Source organism: Melanostigma gelatinosum, assembly GCF_949748355.1.
Source record: "Melanostigma gelatinosum genome assembly, chromosome: 6".
Lineage (NCBI taxonomy): Eukaryota > Metazoa > Chordata > Actinopteri > Perciformes > Zoarcidae > Melanostigma > Melanostigma gelatinosum.
Genome location: NC_136639.1, coordinates 27,741,522 through 27,762,898, shown reverse-complemented (window position 1 = coordinate 27,762,898; position 21,377 = coordinate 27,741,522). Strand labels below are relative to the sequence as shown.

Genomic DNA, 21,377 nt, shown 5'->3' with positions numbered 1-21,377 from the left:
GCACGTAACAGAGCTCCAGAGCTGTAACAGTCATAACTGGATCTATGCACGAATCCAGATGTTTTTAGAGGAGAGCGCTGTCTGGCTTTCAGCTACATTATATAGTCTACTGTAGTTAATAGTGGAGCAACGGAGCATACAACTCACGGATCAGTCACGGATTTGCCGCTAATACCAATTGCTGATCATTGATGATTGATACTGATCATTGACACAGAGCCCTGTGTTTGATTATACAAGGCTACAGACTATAGAAACATATTGTAACTGCTCTGAAGTCAGTGTAAACTATTTAAAATTCTAAATGTTATCCTTTTACTTTATCGTCTTCTATACTGTTTTTTTTCTTCACAAATATTACATTTTCTTCACAATTTAAATGAGAAGAAAATAAAAGATAGTATTTTTATTGATCAAAACAAATGTCATTATTATTTTTAATGATGTATAATAATGTGCTTAGAGCTCGTGTTAGGAAGTTAAACAGCTCATAATTCATCTCTAACACCGGTATGTATTTTATATTAACATGAAAACATCTCCTTCACCAAAACTACATTTTACAAGATAGCATCATGCTAACGTTATAATCTACCTTCACTGAACAGAGCCTGAACGCATCATCATGTAACCGAACGGTTCCTCCTTTAGTTTAGTCCTCCTGTCGATTTAAACCCAAACACAGATTGGTTGTTTACAAAGTAACATTATCAGATATTGGCGACTATAAAAGCATAAATGATGTATTGATCGCATATTTGACTGAATATTGGAGGATAACGATCGTCAGTAAAACTTTATTTCACACTGTCATGGTTAACGTTAAACTGTGGAGTTCATCTGCGGTTCACATGCGTGTTAAACCGCGAGGCGGTCCGTTTTACACCACGAGTAGTTAAGTAATGCTGCCTCAGACGATCACAGCAAACACTTCCCAACAGCTCACTGAGTTGCACACGTGTGATAGTTTGGTTTTGGGAATAAAAATCTGAACTCTCAGCTTTCCCTCATGCTGCGCTGTAAACTGTCAGCTGTTAGGTATCTGGAAGTGAACCAATCAACGCTCAGCCCAGACATCATCACTGGTTGTAAATGAGTATGATGAAGAGAAACCATCACAGCACACTGGATCAGTCAACTCTTCTCTGAGGATAAAGAGGGGCCGTTGTTCATCCTACGACATGAGAAGACCGCAGCTAAAGCTAAAGTATAGGTGCAGCTAAAGCTAAAGTATAGGTGCAGCTAAAGCTAAAGTATTGGTGCAGCTAAAGCTAAAGTATAGGTGCAGCTAAAGCTAAAGTATAGGTGCAGCTAAAGCTAAAGTATAGGTGCCGCTAAAGCTAAAGTATAGGTGCAGCTAAAGCTAAAGTATAGGTGCAGCTAAAGCTAAAGTATAGGTGCAGCTAAAGCTAAAGTATAGGTGCCGCTAAAGCTAAAGTATAGGTGCAGCTAAAGCTAAAGTATAGGTGCCGCTAAAGCTAAAGTATAGGTGTAGCTAAAGCTAAAGTATAGGTGCAGCTAAAGCTAAAGTATAGGTGTAGCTAAAGCTAAAGTATAGGTGTAGCTAAAGCTAAAGTATAGGTGCAGCTAAAGCTAAAGTATTGGTGCAGCTAAAGCTAAAGTATTGGTGCAGCTAAAGGCTGCTCTCCTGCTCCCGTTAACCTGCAAAGGGCCCCGTGTCGTTTGGTTCCAATGCAACAGTTTACAATAGTCTTGATTCTGTTCAACTGTCCAGCAAATATTAAACAAACTTTTGAAATGTCACTAAAAAGAAATGCAAATGAGGTGCTTTTCCATCAGCTGATCATCATGTTAGTGTTAAATATTCGCTCAGAATTTATTCTGTAAAGATGTAAAGATTCCATATTCAATTTAGCGCATCAACCATCTTTTTTAACAAAGGCAAAAACCATCTCAAACCAGCGTAGAAACTTATTTTTGACATTTCCATCCAGCTTTTCTAATGCCATACTTCAAAATGTGCATAATAGTCTGAATGGAAACATGTCTGATGATAGTGCCCTTTAGACTTTGTGGCAGCAGTTTGTTTCAACATGACAATGCCCAACATGTGCACCATCAGCTCCACAACAAACGGAAAGCTGGGTAAACTGTGTAACTCACGGTGATAAGCTCCTGAAGGGGCTGTGCTAGGCTAGCAGGGTTAGCAGTGAGCAGGCTGGGCTCAGACTGTCTGAGAAGTACTGTATTAGGAGCGTCACTGTGTGAAAGCTGCCTGCACCGTCACCTACATCACATTCAACTCCACACGCAGGCTTCAGAAACATGAAAAGGACATTCCGTGTCTCCAGCAAAGGACTACACCCATTATCATTGAGCTTATGTAAGCTACATTGTGACGTATGTGTTCCAGAGCATGACAACACAAATCCTCCACACATTGACTCGAGCTTTTGAAAGCTGCAGCATTCCTGCTCATGGGTAGAGGCAGAAAGTACAGTCACTATTTTTACCATGCTCCACACCCACACACGCACACGCAGCTTTTGTGACTTCCGGAGTAACTGCATGCAAGGTCTGCCGTGTCTGTGTTTCCTGGCTTGGAATTTGAGGAGTAAGGAGGAAGTTCATTCAGCTGCCTTCAGGGAGGCCTCCATCCATGGGCACAATAAGGAGTCTGCAGGGCAAAGCTGAGCCCCAGAACATCTCGTCTCAGTCTTTATGCGATAACAAACACTCATTCACAGCAGACAGTCTGTTTGGCCTTGGTAGACCACGGCACTAGTCCTTTAAGAAGCTGCAGACACTTGGCAGGTGCATCACATTTCTCCCAGAAACTTTGTAATGAAATCCCCAATACAGCCAGGCTATAGATGAGGGATACATAGAAATATTCAGTAATGCTCAAAATAAATCTCAATAGTCTGACAAACAGGATCTGTTTCCAGGTTTGGATCACAGTGACACACGTAGCTTGTTGTGGTCAGTCCGACTCTGCCTTCAACCCATTCTCATTGACTGAACAGTCGGTGTGTGTGTGCACCTGTGTTGTCCAATCATGCACTTGCATTCAAATAAGGCAGTTTTGTTCCATCTATCTAATCACATGATGTTCCAGCCAATGCGTAGGGGACCCACATCAGATCAGCAGCCACAGCTACTGATCGTGCAGCTGCACTAGCAGGTCCTCTCAGTACCGGCTGCTGTGAAATATAATCAAACGGTAACAACTTGCTCATCAAAATAAAAAGTCATTTGACTTTTTAATAGTAAAAAGTCATTGTCAGATTTCATTGAAATGTGTGGAAGGTTATGATTATGTCATATGACAGGATCACGCTTCATTGGTAGTATTGATGTATTACTACCACACTAAGTTATGTTATAAAACAGTTGTCAATTTACAATTAACATTAGCCTTTACTTTTATTTATGTTTCAGGCCACCGAAAGAATACAAGTCCAATATTCACTCTCCACCATCTCCTGAGAACAACATCTGTCTGGTATTACCTGATCTCATTCATGAGAGATATATATCTATATATATTCATCATATAACTCTGGGCTCAGGTCAACCCTGGTTTAACAGTCTGTGTGTTGAAAGAGGCTAAGGATAGCAGGCCTAATACTATGCAGTGAGAGGAACCTACAAACTAGCAAACAAATCCAAACATAAATTCAGTCCAATGTATTACTGCTGCGATGACCACTTTCCAGCCAAACACAGCACAGAACTGAGGTCTGTTGACATGGCTACCGGAGGGTGAAAGCAGGGAGAGCAGGCTGACCTGTCACAGAGGTGGTTCACTGCGCCGAAGGAGTCGCAGGCGCAGGGCAGGCAGCCGCTGGTGCCGTTGGTGAAGTGTCCCTCCTCGCAGTCCTCGCACTGTAGACCGGTGTAGCCCGACACACAAGAACACTGACCGGTACCCCGATCACACTCGTCCGGGTCCAAAATGCCCTCACCACCACTGCTGCAGTTACAAAGAGCCTCTGGTGGATGGATGGGGGTGTCACAGTGAGAGGGAGAGACAAGACATGAGAAACACTGCAAGGAGGAGTAGCAGAGGTAGTCTGAACAGTATATGATCATTTACATTTGACTCTACTTTAGAATTCCATACGCACATTTTATGCACAAATAATTTGAGTGACGGCGAGATCGGAAAGTGGCCGACGATATGGTCGTGAATCAAATCAATTTGCATATGCAGCAGGAGGAGTCGTGGACACCGCTGCAGGGATCGTCATCTACCGCTGAACAGTGGCAGCGCATCGGACACCTTCCATCTCATCGTTACTCAATAATCTGCTCTTTTCCTTTAAATTCAAGACTGTTCTTTGATCTGCATTCTATCTGCTTTACAGAAGTTTTATCTTAACCACATCGTACTTACATATCAACATATTTCTGCACGTTCATCTGTTGATGTACGGGCTCAGAGCAGCTTGATAGATGTGCTCTCATGTTCTTCAGTATTTTATGACATACAAGGGCTTACAATTTGTATTTGGTAGGGACAGTACAGATTAATAAAATATCACGTTAAATGCGCCAGAATTAGCCAAGAGGCTATTTTTCATCAGTAATAGTCTGGAGGGTTTCAGATTTTTTTTTTTTTTACATTAATCCGTAGCCTTTGTGCTTAAGCATGAAAAGTGCTATATAAATATAATAATACTTGTTCTTATTAAAATAAAGGCTTGATTCACGGCACAAAAGGTAGTACGTCAACCATTATGCAACCACAACAGGAAGAGGAGAGCGGTTCTGTTTTCCCTGGTAGCCATCAGTGTCAGAGCACCAATGGGAGTGCTTCAGTTATGTCTCCGGTAGAGGAAGCTAACTGTCCTGTGCTGATGGAAGTTGAGCTTCTGAGGCTAACAGAAAGGAAAGTCATGCTGGTGTCTCGGCGACAGCTGTGCCGCCGATGACACTTTAAAAACTAAAACAGGGAAAAAGTTAAAAAGTTGTCCATTACCACTTTAATGAAACCTCTAACAGGGAGCATTGACACAGCTCAGTATTCTGTTTCAGTGGAGTTTATACAGTTAGAATGTCTTTCACATTAGAATCAATAATTCCACTTTGACTGAAGCCTAAACAGCTTCCTGTGTTGTGTGATCTCCAGGTTTACCTTCCTCCTTTGAATTTGCATCATAGAAACAGAGATACGCTGTGTTTGAAAATGTAGAAGTCATCATGCTTCTCTACAGTACAAGACTACACCATCACACTACAAACTGCAGCATTGGTCCCACAGACGCACGCTTACAGTCACTCAATGTGTTCAATGTCAAGTCACCCGAGGTGTGACGTTACATTCTCTTTCAGGGCTGAGTGCAGGGCAACCTCATTGGACGGTGGGCTGGTGTGACCATACCAAGAAGCAGCAACACTAGAAGCTGTCAAGTGCATCCAGCCTTCCACTATCCTTCAGTCTGATCCATCGGCCTCTGGGACTTTCTAGTTCTTTCCTTGTCCATATTCCTCTCACCAATCAATAGAAAAAGCCACCATGAGCCGGCTTCTAGGCCCTTTATCTTCAGTGTATGAATTAAGGGAGCCGTATCGTGCTCATTTTCAGGTTCATACCCGTTTTCACCCTTTGTCTGAATTGCTCCGTTTTAGCACCTGTCTCTTTAAGCCCCACCTCCAATACAGCCCAGTCTGCTCTGATTGGCTCGCGGGGAAAATATGGCACACCTTTGCAAAGGCAGTTTAAATGAGGCTGCATGTGACATAGGAAAGGACAGCCAAGTGCGAGTGGTTGGTTGAATCCCATGTCCGTGTGTCCTGATCCAGGCAGTTCACGCCCAACTGAATGAGTTGTCTTGTGTCACAGTGTGGGTTGGTAGGAACTCCAGATTACGTATGTGTACAAGGAATGCAAATGACTTCATCATACGTCCTCTTTCATGCTTTTGAAAGGTCCACACCGGCAGCTCTCACTTATACTATTTGATGTCATTTTGTTTTATGATGAATTCCCCTCATGAAGATTTGTGTCTTAAACAAAGATGGAAACTGAGTGCCGCTGCGTTGTCAATGGAAGATGTTGTACAGTTCAAACTGGTGCGCTCAAAGAAACCAGAGGATACAATGACAGACGAGTACAGAGTGGCTTATCTATTATTCATCTGATCTCAGGTTAGGTGTGGCGAGTGACGCCTGACTGTCTCCACCCTGTACTCAGCAGTCAGACCAGGAAGACAAGAGCTGTAAATAAAACGCTCGTCATGTACGTATGCATACAGACAGCACACAGAACCTCAGGTAGCCGGTCAACAAAGAGAAGAGGGCGGCTGAATGTTAAAGCATTCCTGATTAATCTCCTCTTTCACTGATGCTTGGACGTTTATGTAACGGAGAAAGGCCTGATTATGCGACCTGTGGAGGACGCGGTCAGGCCCTTCCACTGAAGAGCTGTCGGGCCCCATCACGCCTGAGAATGTGTGAGATCGGGTGAATGCATATCCCCTCACACACAGTCAGGCTTCCACTAGGTGCACAGCCAAACAACAGGTTTGATGTGGATTGGACTGGACCTGTGTGTGGTGCAGAGATCTCTCCGATCTATTGGACTGCTGTGAAGCGGTGTGGCAGCGCTGCTGGTATTCAGACACCGGCAGCAGCAGGCTGTTCACAACATGTCAGAGAATGTGTGCTGGAAGCTCGGTGAGGCATTGGACCAGGTGACGCCTTTGTTGATGTGCTTTTACTGGGAGTGGTCTTCACACGAGAACACTGAAGGGTGCTGCGCTACCTGCTGAAGCCTCTCACACAAGGGAGGAGATCTCATCTTGACTTTGGGGTCCAATGAACGAGAATAAATAACACCGACAGATTTGCGAAGGGAACTGCCTGAAACACGCCACCATTTTATCTCAAGTCATCTGCAATACTGACCCGAAATACTAACGGAAGCATGCAGATTGATAGCAGGGCTGTGAAGAACTGTTATTTTCCTTTTTAATTAATCTGCCCGTTTTCTTGTCTGGCCTATAAAATGGTGAATAAGCGGCCATCACATTCTCCTTCAGCCCAACGTTTTGTTATTGCTCGTCAGTCCAAACAGAGAGTTCACCGTCACAGAGACAAAGAGAAGCAGCACATCTTCACCACTGAGGGGCGACTAAACAGAACACTGAAAAAATGCCAAATGTAACTGTACAGAAGGATGTCAGCAACAAAGAAAGTACATCATTAAAATATATTCACAAGCATCACACTGAACATGTGGATATCTTGACCCGGCCACTCGACGCTCCCGTGACAGCGCCTCACCATGGAGACCAGGCAGAACATTGGTCCTGCTTCTCCCTCTTCAACATCACAACCAGAGCTCACCAACAGCTAATCCTCCTCCGATCACCGAGATTAATGCCGACAGTAAGGTGGCACACAGTGGGGGGAACAAAGGGTCACTGTGAAAACATAACTGCATGTGAGGGGCCAGTATCAGTCACAGTATGAAAGAAAACAGACTTCATGGGGTTCTTATGTCCTGGTTTAGGAGCATCATGAAGTTACAACTACAACATGGCATTTTCTGGGAGGAAATGGATTCAGCAAACAATATGTGGCCAACTGTGTCCCACTGCCCTCTTTAAAATGGGACACGGTGAATGTTCGGAATTAAACTAACACTTAATATCAACTAAAGCCAATGAAATGATCGGTGCTGGCACAGAAACCAATATTTCACCATTTCTGCCTGTTCCGTTTGTTACATCTTAATATCAGATTTATAGCTGATGTTTGAAGTGGACCCGTATCCAATGAACAGAAAACAATATTTGCCCATTTTTAACTGTACTTATTTACTCAAAAGAATTGCCATATTTTTCAGTGTATGGCCCACAATCCAAATCGTTTGGACACCACCGGTTTTATATCTACGAGTTTAGGAAGACTGAATACGATCCATCTCCTGATAGGAACAATATGGCTTCAGCAGACCTTCCCACCCATTAAAGCACCATTTTGGACAGGACTCAGAACAACACATCCACATGGAGACCCTGATGTGTGAGAGGAGGGGCTCCTCTGGCATTGCTCATTCATGGCTTGGCCATCTTGGTTGAACGGCCTTGTTCCGTGTTTGCCATGCAAACAACAACAATAGAGGATGGAGGGGAAGCAGCTATCTGAGCAGCTTCTTGTAGTTCCCCGCCAATATCAAACCCGTCGGGTGTAACACAAAAGGATCAGGGCTCTGTATGGGCTCTCTGTGCACTGACGGATGGATACATTGACTGAACAGGACCACCTGCACCCCCTCTCTCAGCCCACTGTAACATGTGCACACTCGTGCTGTAATAAAAGTCCTCTGGAACATTAGGCTACACCGATAAATGCACAGAGTCAAATAGTGTATTTATGAGATTAGGATTTGGTGATTCCCCGATCGTTTGAAGGCTGCACCGTGTGATCTGACGGCTCTGCCATTGTTGCAATGTGCTCGTTCTCTGCGTCAAAGCCCCGTGTGACCACCCTGCTCCTCCTGGCAGTCTATATAAACATGGAGGTGCTAAAAACAACATGCAGCTCATCAGTATTGTACAAGAGCTGAAATAGATAGACTTTATTTCAGACTCGGGGTCCATACAGACAGATACATAAAAAGACAGACACAAACAACAAAAGTGCATAGGCCTAGCAATGCCTTACAAAAATAAATCAGATTGCTTCCTCTTTCCATGTTGCACTCGAAGGTACCGTTACTCACCTTGACTGTTCTCTATCGAGGTATCTGATGTGCCGATGTTATCTGCTGCCCAGGCGTCGTTTGCTGTGCGCTGGGAGACCATGGACACCATGGTCTGCAGCATTTTCTCCGGAGCAAAAAGTGATGTTTGTGCATCGGTGGACCGTTTGCGCGCGCCGGTTAATCTGGAAATCGGCGCTGTTATTTGTCCTTTGATGGCTGAAATGATCCCGGTATCAGTAGAAGTCGCCGGGTCCGTTGTTAGAGGCGGGAAGGTGGTTGCAGTTTTAGTAATATGGCTAGTAGAGGTGTTGGTGGTGGTCGGGCCGGCGGAAACGATGGTAGGCGACGGTGCGAGTTCGGTTAGAGGCCCAAGAGCGAACCTGCTCTCCGGTAAAGTACGAGGTGTGTCGGTGTGCAAGGTCTGCCAGGTGTCGGAGGCTGAGCCGGGCTTCCCGGAGATAGGCGACGCATCGTAGGGACTGATGCGGGGAGCAGCTTCAGAAAATCCAATATATACATACAAAATAAATAGCAGAGCCGGAGATATGTACATCATTAAGGACGTTAACCTCATATTCACTTTCAGCTCTCCATGTAAGCCCCAGCAGTGGTCTCTCTCAGACCTTTCCCTGAATGGACGCGTACTCCACCATTGATGCTGCTGTGTGCTGCCCTATGAACCACAGTCAACACGTTACCTGCTCTGCAACCTACCATGAGCCGCCCGAGACTGACGTACGCCTCAGCCAATGGCGGCCCTCAAACAATGTCTTTGGGCGCTCGTTCGTTCGCTGGTTGGACAGTCATAGACACTATGAAACTTACGAAATGATCAAACGTCCTCACTCGTCTGAAAATGATCGAAACATAACCAGCTCTATGAACTGAACAACTCGAGGAAGCATATTTAGTAATTGTGCTGATGAGATATAACGACCGTGGCAGTGATGCAGTCATTTCCGTGCACAGAACAGGCCAGGTATCCTCCATATGGTATTTCCCAGTGGCAATTTGTGGGATTATTGTACAGTGAAGGCTCCATAATCTTTGTCTAGGCTGGCAACGCCAAAGATTTAATCGTCTACGGTTTCACACCAGTATTTTTGTGAAACTATTCTGGAATCGCTCATTTAAAAAAGTAATACAGTTTCATTGACGGTTCGGTTAAATAGGCAAAACCCTCAAAACATTTAGCGCACTTCACATTGTACGTCATATTTTTTTTAAAAGATGTATTTTGAGTGTCTTCACCGGAAGTGATAGTATGACGTTGTCTCTTGGTACGTTTGTTGGATAAGTACATTTTTATCACAATTTCTGAAACAAGGGCCCTCTTTGTCTACTCTATACACACACACACACACACACACACACACACACACACACACACACACACACACACACACACACACACACACACACACACACACACACACACAGACATATGCACAAAATACCTTATAGGTCTTGCAAAAGCAGACTCATTCACAATTATATAAACTTCTAAAAATTGTATTTTGCGTCACAGTTTTACAAACACTTAATACATATAAATAGCTCTTACCACATGCCAACTGCACACTGTGCGGGGTATAAAACACTTTTGTATCGAGTCTTTGGCATTTTCATTTGTAGCATGTTGTAAATATAGACAATGAACACATACGCAATGTGTTTGTTCTCATACTCATAAACTCATAACAGAACCACACACAAAGACTGTACCTGAAGATGACATGAACATAGTTACTGTATACAAACTACAGTATATTATAATTATTACTATTCCCAACCCTCTCTCCAAGATTGCCCTCCATTGTTGTGCACACCAAAGCGCGAACCTGAATCCTATTTATAGGGTTTAAGCTTTCTCAGTGATCTAATTGGTTACAGGTGAATTCTGGGTGCGGGGACCAATAATTGAGTATGGTATTTCAATGGCAGAGTTTAGAAAACAACGATGTAAACAACTCATACAGGCTTTTGGTTTTGAATGACATGTCTAATGTAGAGCACCGTGTGTATGCATTTGTATGTGCTTGAGGTTTGGCATGCCTGTTCATACATAAGCTACATGAGTTCGTGGTGTATTGTGCCCTCCGGTGGTCGTAATGTGAAGTTGCATCTCTGTTTATGGAAGTAGTTTGATTTTGAATTGTAGTGTAGTCAGTTTCTTTATTTAATCAAAAATATAATTATTTCTTCATCTTATATTGCTTTTCTGTTCTCTTAAGCCTATCTGATAAAACGTTGCTGTTGTTCTATATCTGTATATGTTGTTATATATCTATATCTGTATGATTCAAGTCGGACACAGTGACTCAGCACTTCCAGTGGGAACGATCAAAATAATACTTCTAATGTTTTTGAATGGGGAAGAAAGAGGACATGGGACATCTTCAATTAATTTGTGCTTTTGAAGTTGCAGCTTGGTTTTCGATAGTTTGGCTCACAAATGAAAATGTATAAAAAACTGCGACCGAGTTCTCTTCGTTAATGCAGGCGACAGATGGCAGTAGTGTGACACTCGCTCAGTTGTTGCAGGAAGTTGCGCGTGACGATTCGCTAGGCACCATGGCGCCTCTGGATTTGGATAAATATGCAGAGATTGCAAAACAGTGTAAATATCTCCCAGAAAATGACCTCAAGGTAAACCCGACTTTATTTCAATGTGTTTGATTCGGTATGTTGTAACAGCGTAATTAACTGTTGGCTAGCTAGTAACGTTAGCTAGCTAGTGACGTTAGCCTGCTGACTTCATCTCTTGGCCAGGAAGTGAAACCCGCTCAAACGATTTGTTCAGTTTAGCAATAACAGGTAAATACGAGTCCCACTACATAATGCAATGCTTACGAAGCAGAAGTGCTGGTGAGCTAACGTGGTGTGCATTACCAGCTGACGTTAAATGAGCACGCGTGTAGCCATAGCTCAGTGAGCTGACGATGCTGAGTGTTGTGACGGTGGATGACATTCGTCTGTTGTCAATGTCAGTGTGGTGCAGTTACCACTATCCACAGAGTTCTCTCTTCACTGAAAGACTGAGACAGTCACTATAAAGCTGGCGTTAAGTAACAAAGCCCTATTTCATGACAGAAAAATAAGTAGCTCAGGAAGTTTAGAGAATAATGTATTTCTCTTTTACGCCATGATATAACCCCCTTATTGCTGAAAACTCCTCAATATAGATGTGAATATTCTTGTCTTATTTTGGTTACAATACAGTCAATAATAGAGTTTGTGTTAGCATGTGATAGTAGGTAATATTATAACAATACAGTCAATATTTGTGTTAGCATGTGATAGTAGGTAATATTATAACAATACAGTCAATAATAGAGTAACTGTGGCACCATGTTTACTGTTGGTAGCTGGATTGTGATTAATGAGCTCATGAATGACTCTTTTGTAGCATGATGTAAATATAGACAATGAACACGAATATAGTGTGTGTTATTCTAATGAACTCATAACAGAATCATACACAAAGACTTTAACTGAAGATGACATGGACATACTACTGTTTTGGACACAGTATATTGTAATTACAGTCTTCTAACTCTCACTAAGATTGGCCTCCGTTGTTGTGCACATCAAAGAGAAACCTGAATCCTGTTCACAGTGTTTAAGCCATAGTCTGTACGGTTCAAGCTCTGATTTCTAAGTGATGTTAATGGTTACAATTGTTTTCGTGGGTGCAGGAGATTGATGGTGGAGAAAAGAGTGTTTTAGAATTTTAAACTTTGTGTAAAGCAGACAATGTGTTGATGGTTTGGCATACCTGGTCATTATATAGGCTACATGAGTAAGTGCTTTTAATAACTGTGCAACAAGTGCCAACTTTTGTGTCTTGGCAATTGCCAAAAACCCTAACCCTGCAATTTTTGGAGACCAAAAGCAATTGGAGATATTTAGACAAGCTTTGTTCAAGTCATCCTAATTCTTAGTGTTAGAGTTGACCCTGAGTCTCACTGACTGAACACTTCAGAGTGACTGGACTGTGAGTTCACCTGCATTGATCTTTGTAACTCACTCATCACATAGTGCCACATTTACTCGAATATTGACTGTATTGTTATAATATTACCTACTATCAAATATAACGGTTCAATGCTACATGAGTTGGTGGTTTCAATAATTGTTCCTCAAGTATCACTTTTTGGGTCTTTGCAATTGTAAACAATGTTTCCGAAGCTTTTCCCTGACAAGAAGAAGATTTCCCTCAAAGTTGTCTCATTTAACAACACTGACCGATGTGAACGACGACTGAACGATGACTGACTCGCTGAACGATGTGAACGATGACTGACTCACTGAACGATGTGAACGATGACTAACTCACTGAACGATGACTGACTCATTGAACGATGTGAACGATGACTGACTCACTGAACGATGTGAACGATGACTGACTCACTGAACGATGTGAACGATGACTGACTCACTGAACGATGTGAACGATGACTAACTCACTGAACGATGACTGACTCACTGAACGATGTGAACGATGACTAACTCACTGAACGATGACTGACTCGCTGAACGATGTGAACGATGACTAACTCACTGAACGATGACTGACTCGCTGAACGATGTGAACGATGACTAACTCACTGAACGATGACTGACTCACTGAACGATGTGAACGATGACTGACTCACTGAACGATGTGAACGATGACTGACTCACTGAACGATGACTGACTCACTGAACGATGTGAACGATGACTGACTCACTGAACGATGACTGACTCACTGAACGATGTGAACGATGACTGACTCACTGAACGATGACTGACTCACTGAACGATGTGAACGATGACTGACTCGCTGAACGATGTCAACGATGACTGACTCGCTGAACGATGTCAACGATGACTGACTCGCTGAACGATGACTGACTCGCTGAACGATGTCAACGATGACTGACTCACTGAACGATATGAACGATGACTGACTCGCTGAACGATGTGAACGATGACTGACTCGCTGAACGATGTGAACGATGACTGACTCACTGAACGATATGAACGATGACTGACTCGCTGAACGATGTGAACGATGACTGACTCGCTGAACGATGTCAACGATGACTGACTCACTGAACGATGACTGACTCGCTGAACGATGTCAACGATGACTGACTCACTGAACGATATGAACGATGACTGACTCGCTGAACGATGTGAACGATGACTGACTCGCTGAACGATGTGAACGATGACTGACTCGCTGAACGATGTGAACGATGACTGACTCATTGAACGATGTGAACGATGACTGACTCACTGAACGATCTGAACGATGACTGACTCATTGAACGATGTGAACGATGACTGACTCACTGAACGATGTGAACGATGACTGACTCACTGAACGATGTGAACGATGACTGACTCACTGAACGATATGAACGATGACTGACTCGCTGAACGATGTGAACGATGACTGACTCGCTGAACGATGTGAACGATGACTGACTCATTGAACGATGTGAACGATGACTGACTCACTGAACGATGTGAACGATGACTGACTCATTGAACGATGTGAACGATGACTGACTCACTGAACGATGTGAACGATGACTGACTCACTGAACGATGTGAACGATGACTGACTCACTGAACGATGTGAACGATGACTGACTCATTGAACGATGTGAACGATGACTGACTCATTGAACGATGTGAACGATGACTGACTCATTGAACGATGACTGACTCACTGAACGATGTGAACGATGACTGACTCACTGAACGATGTGAACGATGACTGACTCACTGAACGATGTGAACGATGACTGACTCGCTGAACGATATGAACGATGACTGACTCACTGAACGATGACTGACTCGCTGAACGATGTCAACGATGACTGACTCGCTGAACGATGTCAACGATGACTGACTCACTGAACGATGTCAACGATGACTGACTCGCTGAACGATGTCAACGATGACTGACTCGCTGAACGATGACTGACTCACTGAACGATGACTGACTCGCTGAACGATGTCAACGATGACTGACTCACTGAACGATATGAACGATGACTGACTCATTGAACGATGTGAACGATGACTGACTCATTGAACGATGTGAACGATGACTGACTCATTGAACGATGTGAACGATGACTGACTCATTGAACGATGTGAACGATGACTGACTCACTGAACGATGTGAACGATGACTGACTCGCTGAACGATGTCAACGATGACTGACTCACTGAACGATGTGAACGATGACTGACTCACTGAACGATGTGAACGATGACTGACTCACTGAACGATGACTGACTCATTGAACGATATGAACGATGACTGACTCACTGAACGATGACTGACTCATTGAACGATATGAACGATGACTGACTCACTGAACGATGACTGACTCACTGAACGATGACTGACTCATTGAATGATATGAACGATGACTGACTCACTAAACGATGTGAACGATGACTGACTCATTGAACGATGTGAACGATGACTGACTCATTGAACGATGACTGACTCATTGAACGATGTGAACGATAACTGACTCACTGAACGATGTGAACGATGACTGACTCATTGAACGATGTGAACGATGACTGACTCATTGAACGATGTGAACGATGACTGACTCACTGAATGATGTGAACGATGACTGACTCATTGAACGATGTGAACGATGACTGACTCATTGAACGATGTGAACGATGTGAACGATGACTGACTCACTGAACGATGACTGACTCATTGAACGATATGAACGATGACTGACTCACTGAACGATGACTGACTCACTGAACGATGTGAACGATGACTGACTCATTGAACGATGTGAACGATGACTGACTCATTGAACGATGACTGACTCATTGAACGATGACTGACTCACTGAATGATGTGAACGATGACTGACTCGCTGAACAATATGAACGATGACTGACTCGCTGAACAATATGAACGATGACTGACTCATTGAACGATATGAACGATGACTGACTCACTGAACGATGACTGACTCATTGAACGATATGAACGATGACTGACTCACTGAACGATGTGAACGATGACTGACTCACTGAACGATGTGAACGATGACTGACTTGCTGAACGATGTGAACGATGACTGACTCTTTGAACGATGTGAACGATGACTGACTCGCTGAACGATGTGAACGATGACTGACTCGCTGAACGATGTGAACGATGACTCACTTGCTGAACGATGTGAACGATGACTGACTCGCTGAACGATGTGAACGATGACTCACTTGCTGAACGATGTGAACGATGACTGACTCGCTGAACGATGTGAACCATGACTGACTCATTGAACGATGACTGACTCACTGAACGATGTGAACGATGACTGACTCATTGAACGATGTGAACGATGACTGACTCGCTGAACGATGTGAACGATGACTGACTCACTGAACGATGTGAACGATGACTGACTCACTGAACGATGTGAACGATGACTGACTCATTGAACGATGTGAACGATGACTGACTCACTGAACGATGTGAACGATGACTGACTCACTGAACGATGTGAACGATGACTGACTCATTGAACGATGTGAACGATGACTGACTCGCTGAACGATGTGAACGATGACTGACTCGCTGAACGATGTGAACGATGACTGACTCGCTGAACGATGTGAACGATGACTGACTCATTGAACGATGTGAACGATGACTGACTCGCTGAACGATGTGAACGATGACTGACTCATTGAACGATGACTGACTCACTGAACGATGTGAACGATGACTGACTCATTGAACGATGTGAACGATGACTGACTCACTGAACGATGTGAACGATGACTGACTCATTGAACGATGTGAACGATGACTGACTCATTGAACGATGTGAACGATGACTGACTCATTGAACGATGTGAACGATGACTGACTCGCTGAACGATGTGAACGATGACTGACTCGCTGAACGATGTGAACGATGACTGACTCATTGAACGATGTGAACGATGACTGACTCACTGAACGATGTGAATGATGACTGACTCATTGAACGATGTGAACGATGACTGACTCGCTGAACGATGTGAACGATGACTGACTCATTGAACGATGTGAACGATGACTGACTCGCTGAACGATGTGAACGATGACTGACTCATTGAACGATGACTGACTCACTGAACGATGTGAACGATGACTGACTCGCTGAACGATGTGAACGATGACTGACTCACTGAACGATGTGAACGATGACTGACTCATTGAACGATGTGAACGATGACTGACTCACTGAACGATGTGAACGATGACTGACTCGCTGTGCTTTGTCTTTCATCTCTACAGAGGTTATGTGACTATGTGTGTGACCTTCTGCTGGAGGAATCCAACGTCCAGCCTGTTTCCACTCCTGTAACGGTGTGTGGGGACATACATGGACAGGTATAAAAGAAAGAGTTTGTTTCCCCTAATATGGCTGTGCACAGCCTGCGCTTTACATAGCATGTGAGACATTGGTCTGTTGTACATATACAATGTAATGCCTTACACTCATCTCTATCTCTCTGTGCCTCAGTTTTATGATCTTTGTGAACTCTTCCGAACTGGCGGCCAGGTTCCGGACACAAATTACATATTCATGGTTGGTACATTGAAAGCAGTTTGCACTGGATAGGCATCTGTCCCAATTCATTGTGTTCAAGTGATGTTTTGTCAGAGTGTTGTTCATAAGCCTCCGTCATCTGCAGGGGGACTTTGTTGACCGAGGATATTACAGTCTGGAGACGTTCACCTACCTGCTGGTGCTGAAAGCCAAATGGCCCGACCGCATCACTCTTCTTCGTGGAAACCACGAAAGCCGACAGATCACTCAAGTTTATGGCTTTTATGGTGAGATTTGATTCATAGCAGTCAGATGATGACTGCACTGTCACTGACCTCACTCCCTGCACTGTAATCACACCCTTCTGTTTGTAATACGTGAGCCCTTCTTTGTCTTACAGATGAGTGCCAGACCAAGTATGGGAATGCAAATGCCTGGCGTTATTGTACCAAAGTGTTTGATATGTTGACAGTAGCAGCTGTAAGTATTGACTGCGCTTTGTGTTCATTTGTTGTCATGAAGTGACTTTGTAAATGACAGTTCTTCTTTAGAAGCCTGGAATGAGGCTCATATTGAGTTATTGCTGAGTCGAGAGCAGCTTTTGGTAATTGTGATGTCATGATACAGATGAAATGCTATTTCTTTCCCTGGTTTTAAAAGCTTCATTGCAGAGTGTGATGCTGCTGCTTTAGGTAAAGGGGAGGAACAGTCTCTACCTGATGCTTGGCCGTCATTTCCACATTGTTTAGAATAAGTACTGTACAGAAGCGCTAATATTGTGGCGCTGCTGATGTACATGAATCTGTCCAGCATCGCTAATGAAGGACAGACCTGACTTGGGTTCCATTTTTAAGCTCTTAGGATTTTATGGAAAATGGCAAAGATAGCAAAATTGGGACATTCTACCTCAACGTTTCTTGAGTTGGACCATTTTTTATTTGCACATGACAAGTAGATCTCTACCTCATGTTGCCTGTTGTGAGTGTTCATCCATCGTTATCCTCAACCTTCACATTTCACTCCATTAATGCCACCGCCACATCTTTCAGAATCATTCCTCAACCGTGCCACATTGTATGCTGCATACACTCGAAAGATGAGTCGTCACAAACATGACATTCACCTTTCTCACATAATTAACCTCCTAACTCTCCCACTGAAATATGTAGTGACCACTGATCCTGGTTCGCTATTTGTTGGTATTCTATCATCTGTAGGTTTAACAACATGTAACAGCTCATCATCAGACTGACAGTTTGATCTGTTATGTTGGTCCATATCTCTCACCTCATCGTTGGTCATTTCAAACCTTTCACTGTTTTTCAGCAGACTTTTTCATAACTTGAAAGTCTCACACCCCTGAGTTACTGTTATGTATACAATCCAATGTTTTTATTGTACATGGTTTGTACGGTCTGTAACCATTGGCCAAACAGATTCATAGTTTATATGTGATGCCCTGATCCTTCTGTTCTGTGTTGTCAGCTGATGGACGAGCAGATACTGTGTGTCCACGGAGGCCTCTCCCCAGACATAAAAACTCTAGATCAAATTCGAACCATTGAGCGGAACCAGGAGATCCCCCACAAAGGAGCGTTCTGTGATCTGGTGTGGTCAGACCCTGAAGACGTGGACACCTGGGCCATCAGCCCCAGAGGAGCTGGCTGGCTCTTTGGTGCAAAGGTCACAAACGAGGTAGGTTGCTTTTACTTTACCTTTTCATATCTAGTGCCTCCACCAAGCACCAACCTCTGGTGCATCGCTGCAGTGCCATAAACTGCTTTACCTGAAATATCAACCTTGAAGCTGGCTCCAAAGTGAGTCCATCTCTCCAGACCCCCATGTTGAAATACCCAAATTTACAGCAGAGATAAACATGTTTTCAGCCTGGTACGAAAAATGCTTTTGCACTCTAGATACTTTACCTGTTACACTGTCGGCTGGGACAGCACTGTCAGCTGTACGAGAGCGAGAGCAGTGCGGAGCAGCGGCCGTGAGCTAACCACTATCGTGCGGCCAGCTGGCTTTGTGAACAAAGAGAGCAGCTCTGATAACAACACACACAGAGGGAGACTTCATCCTGTGCTCAGGTATATCCAGGATGTCAAACCAGTTGAAAAGGCAAAGATAGACTCTAAGGCTCCACATCACAGTGTAACTATTGAACCAGCACATCACCTGGCCACAAGTGAGAAGACCCTGTTCCTGTGAAGCCGAGTACGTCTTCATTCATTTTTACAACCACAGAAATGTTATGTTTTACAATCGTGAATATCTCCTTCCAACCTCTCAGAGTAACAAGTATCACACAACATTTTTACCAGGACTAGCTCCAAATCCACTAAACCAGCCTGATGAGTGTGTGGAGCAGAGCTGGTTAGATGTGGGACCCTGGTCGGAGCTGGCCAATGCTACGCTGTGATTGGTCGGTCTGCGTTCCAGATTGGGACTTAGTGAAGGGTCAATTGCCTCTCACTGTCATTTGGGGCCACCAGAGTAAACAAGGGGATGATGAGTATTCTCGCTGGCGGTGTTTTTCAGTGTTTCTCTTTCTCCCCGTCTTTTGTTTCTCTCTATCTTCCAAAAACCCTGTAGTTTGTTCACGTCAACAACCTGAAGCTGATCTGCAGGGCGCATCAACTTGTCCACGAAGGCTACAAGTTCATGTTCGACGAGAAGCTGGTCACAGTGTGGTCTGCTCCTAACTACTGCTATCGCTGCGGCAACATCGCCTCCATAATGGTCTTCAAAGACGCAAACACGAGAGAGCCGAAGCTCTTCAGAGCAGTGCCCGACTCTGAGAGGGTCATTCCGCCTCGAACAACAACACCTTATTTCCTGTAAGCACGTTACAACCGAAAGAATGCAGCCATTTGTTCAGTGCACACGTGCAGCCTGGGACAGTGGCATCAGCACTTGTGCTCCCATATGAATTTCGTATTGTACAGTTAGAAGTATTTACAGTGCGTTTCTTGGTGCCAACTATCAACCGTTATTCCCACGTAGGCATTTAATGACGTTATTCTGCAGCTTAAATCACACTGAGATATTGGAGTTAAAGCTCAGCAGGATCACTGCGTTGGTCAAATGTTTCAGAGAAAGGATTCAAATAACACGGAAATGTTCATATTTATAAATCTGGATTTTTCTTTACTAGAGCGCAAATTGCAGGTGCAGTGTTGTACTTTATTTTGTTCTGGTTATGCATTAAAGCTCTGAGCAAGAGCAAACTATTGCATCTATTCTGACAAGTTTCAGTGGACTTATACACTTAGTGTTATCATGTGATCTTATAAATAAACATGTAAACCTGAGAGTTGATGTGTAACATTTGACTTCTGTATTGTTAAACCTGTGGAACCTAAAATGTTCTCTGTGAATTTCAGATTTGGTATCAGTTATTTTATGATCCTTATTCTTTGTGTCACCATACTGTTTTTAAATAAAGGAAATTGTGAAAGGTTATCTGGGTAACGGAGATTGCGGCAGATTGCAGCCAATCACCCTCTCAGCAGAGCGAATGATGCGCTGCAGTCTGCCCTTGGCCTTGGCTGTGGCTGCAGCGTACCAGACGGTGATGGAGGAGCAGAGGATGGACTCAATGATGGCTGTGTAGAAGTACACCGTCATTGTATTTGGCAGGTTGAACTTCTTCAGCTGCCTCAGGAAGTACATCCTCTGCTGAGCCTTCTTGGTGATGGAGTTGATGTTCAGCTCCCACTTGAGGTCCTGGGTTATGATGGAGCCTAGGAAGAGGAAGGACTCCACAGCGTCGACGGGGGAGTCACACAGGGTGATAGGGGGAGTCACACAGAGTGATAGGGGGAGTCACACAGTGATAGGGGGCATGCATTTGTATCTCACTGTGGAGTGTAGTAGAATATTCACAGCTTTCAGGTAGAATGTACCATTCCCCTCAGCTTTTAGGTCTAATTTATCATCAGCATATACTGTTCTCCTAAGACTTAGCAATAAGCCTACATGAAAGCATTTGTTTTAGTACAAGCTTGAGTTTGAGCAGTTTGATCACATGGCAGCTCAAACATTACAATTGTTAGAAAATGGTGACAGAAATATGAACCAAATTAGGGAATAATCTCCATAGGCATAAGAG

General features: G+C 43.7%; 2 protein-coding genes across 3 annotated transcripts in view; one reads left to right on the top strand and one right to left on the bottom strand.

Moving 5' to 3' along the window:
• LOC306779111 (multiple epidermal growth factor-like domains protein 9) overlaps positions 1–9,334 on the bottom strand; it is a 30,526-nt gene extending 21,192 nt beyond the window's left edge. The window contains exons 1-2 of the mRNA XM_079270893.1: positions 8,696–9,334; positions 3,752–3,956 (exon numbers count right to left, since the gene is read on the bottom strand). Of these exons, the coding sequence (XP_079127019.1) occupies positions 3,752–3,956; positions 8,696–9,251 (761 nt within the window). The 5' untranslated portion in view covers positions 9,252–9,334. The remainder of the gene's footprint in view (positions 1–3,751; positions 3,957–8,695) is intronic.
• Positions 9,335–9,531: 197 nt separating this feature from the next.
• Positions 9,532–20,728, top strand: LOC306778122 (serine/threonine-protein phosphatase 6 catalytic subunit). 2 transcript variants are annotated; one of them, XM_079269517.1, is made up of 7 exons: positions 9,532–9,656; positions 17,008–17,103; positions 17,237–17,302; positions 17,409–17,550; positions 17,664–17,743; positions 18,749–18,958; positions 19,859–20,728. In XM_079269517.1, exons 1-7 carry the CDS (start codon positions 9,600–9,602, stop codon positions 20,105–20,107), a joined length of 900 nt encoding a protein of 299 aa, XP_079125643.1. In that variant the 5' UTR covers positions 9,532–9,599; the 3' UTR covers positions 20,108–20,728. The 2 variants fall into 2 exon arrangements, with proteins under 2 accessions (XP_079125643.1, XP_079125642.1); XM_079269516.1 differs by lacking the exon at positions 9,532–9,656 and adding an exon at positions 11,202–11,326.
• Positions 20,729–21,377: the final 649 nt, after the last annotated feature.

Bases quoted from the DNA above. Each gene is read 5' to 3' on its own strand.
- LOC306778122 (XM_079269516.1), top strand. From the start codon at position 11,252: ATGGCGCCTCTGGATTTGGATAAATATGCAGAGATTGCAAAACAGTGT. The intron at 17,303-17,408 runs GTTGGTACATTG...CGTCATCTGCAG, and splicing joins ACACAAATTACATATTCATG to GGGGACTTTGTTGACCGAGG. The intron at 17,551-17,663 runs GTGAGATTTGAT...TTTGTCTTACAG, and splicing joins TCAAGTTTATGGCTTTTATG to ATGAGTGCCAGACCAAGTAT.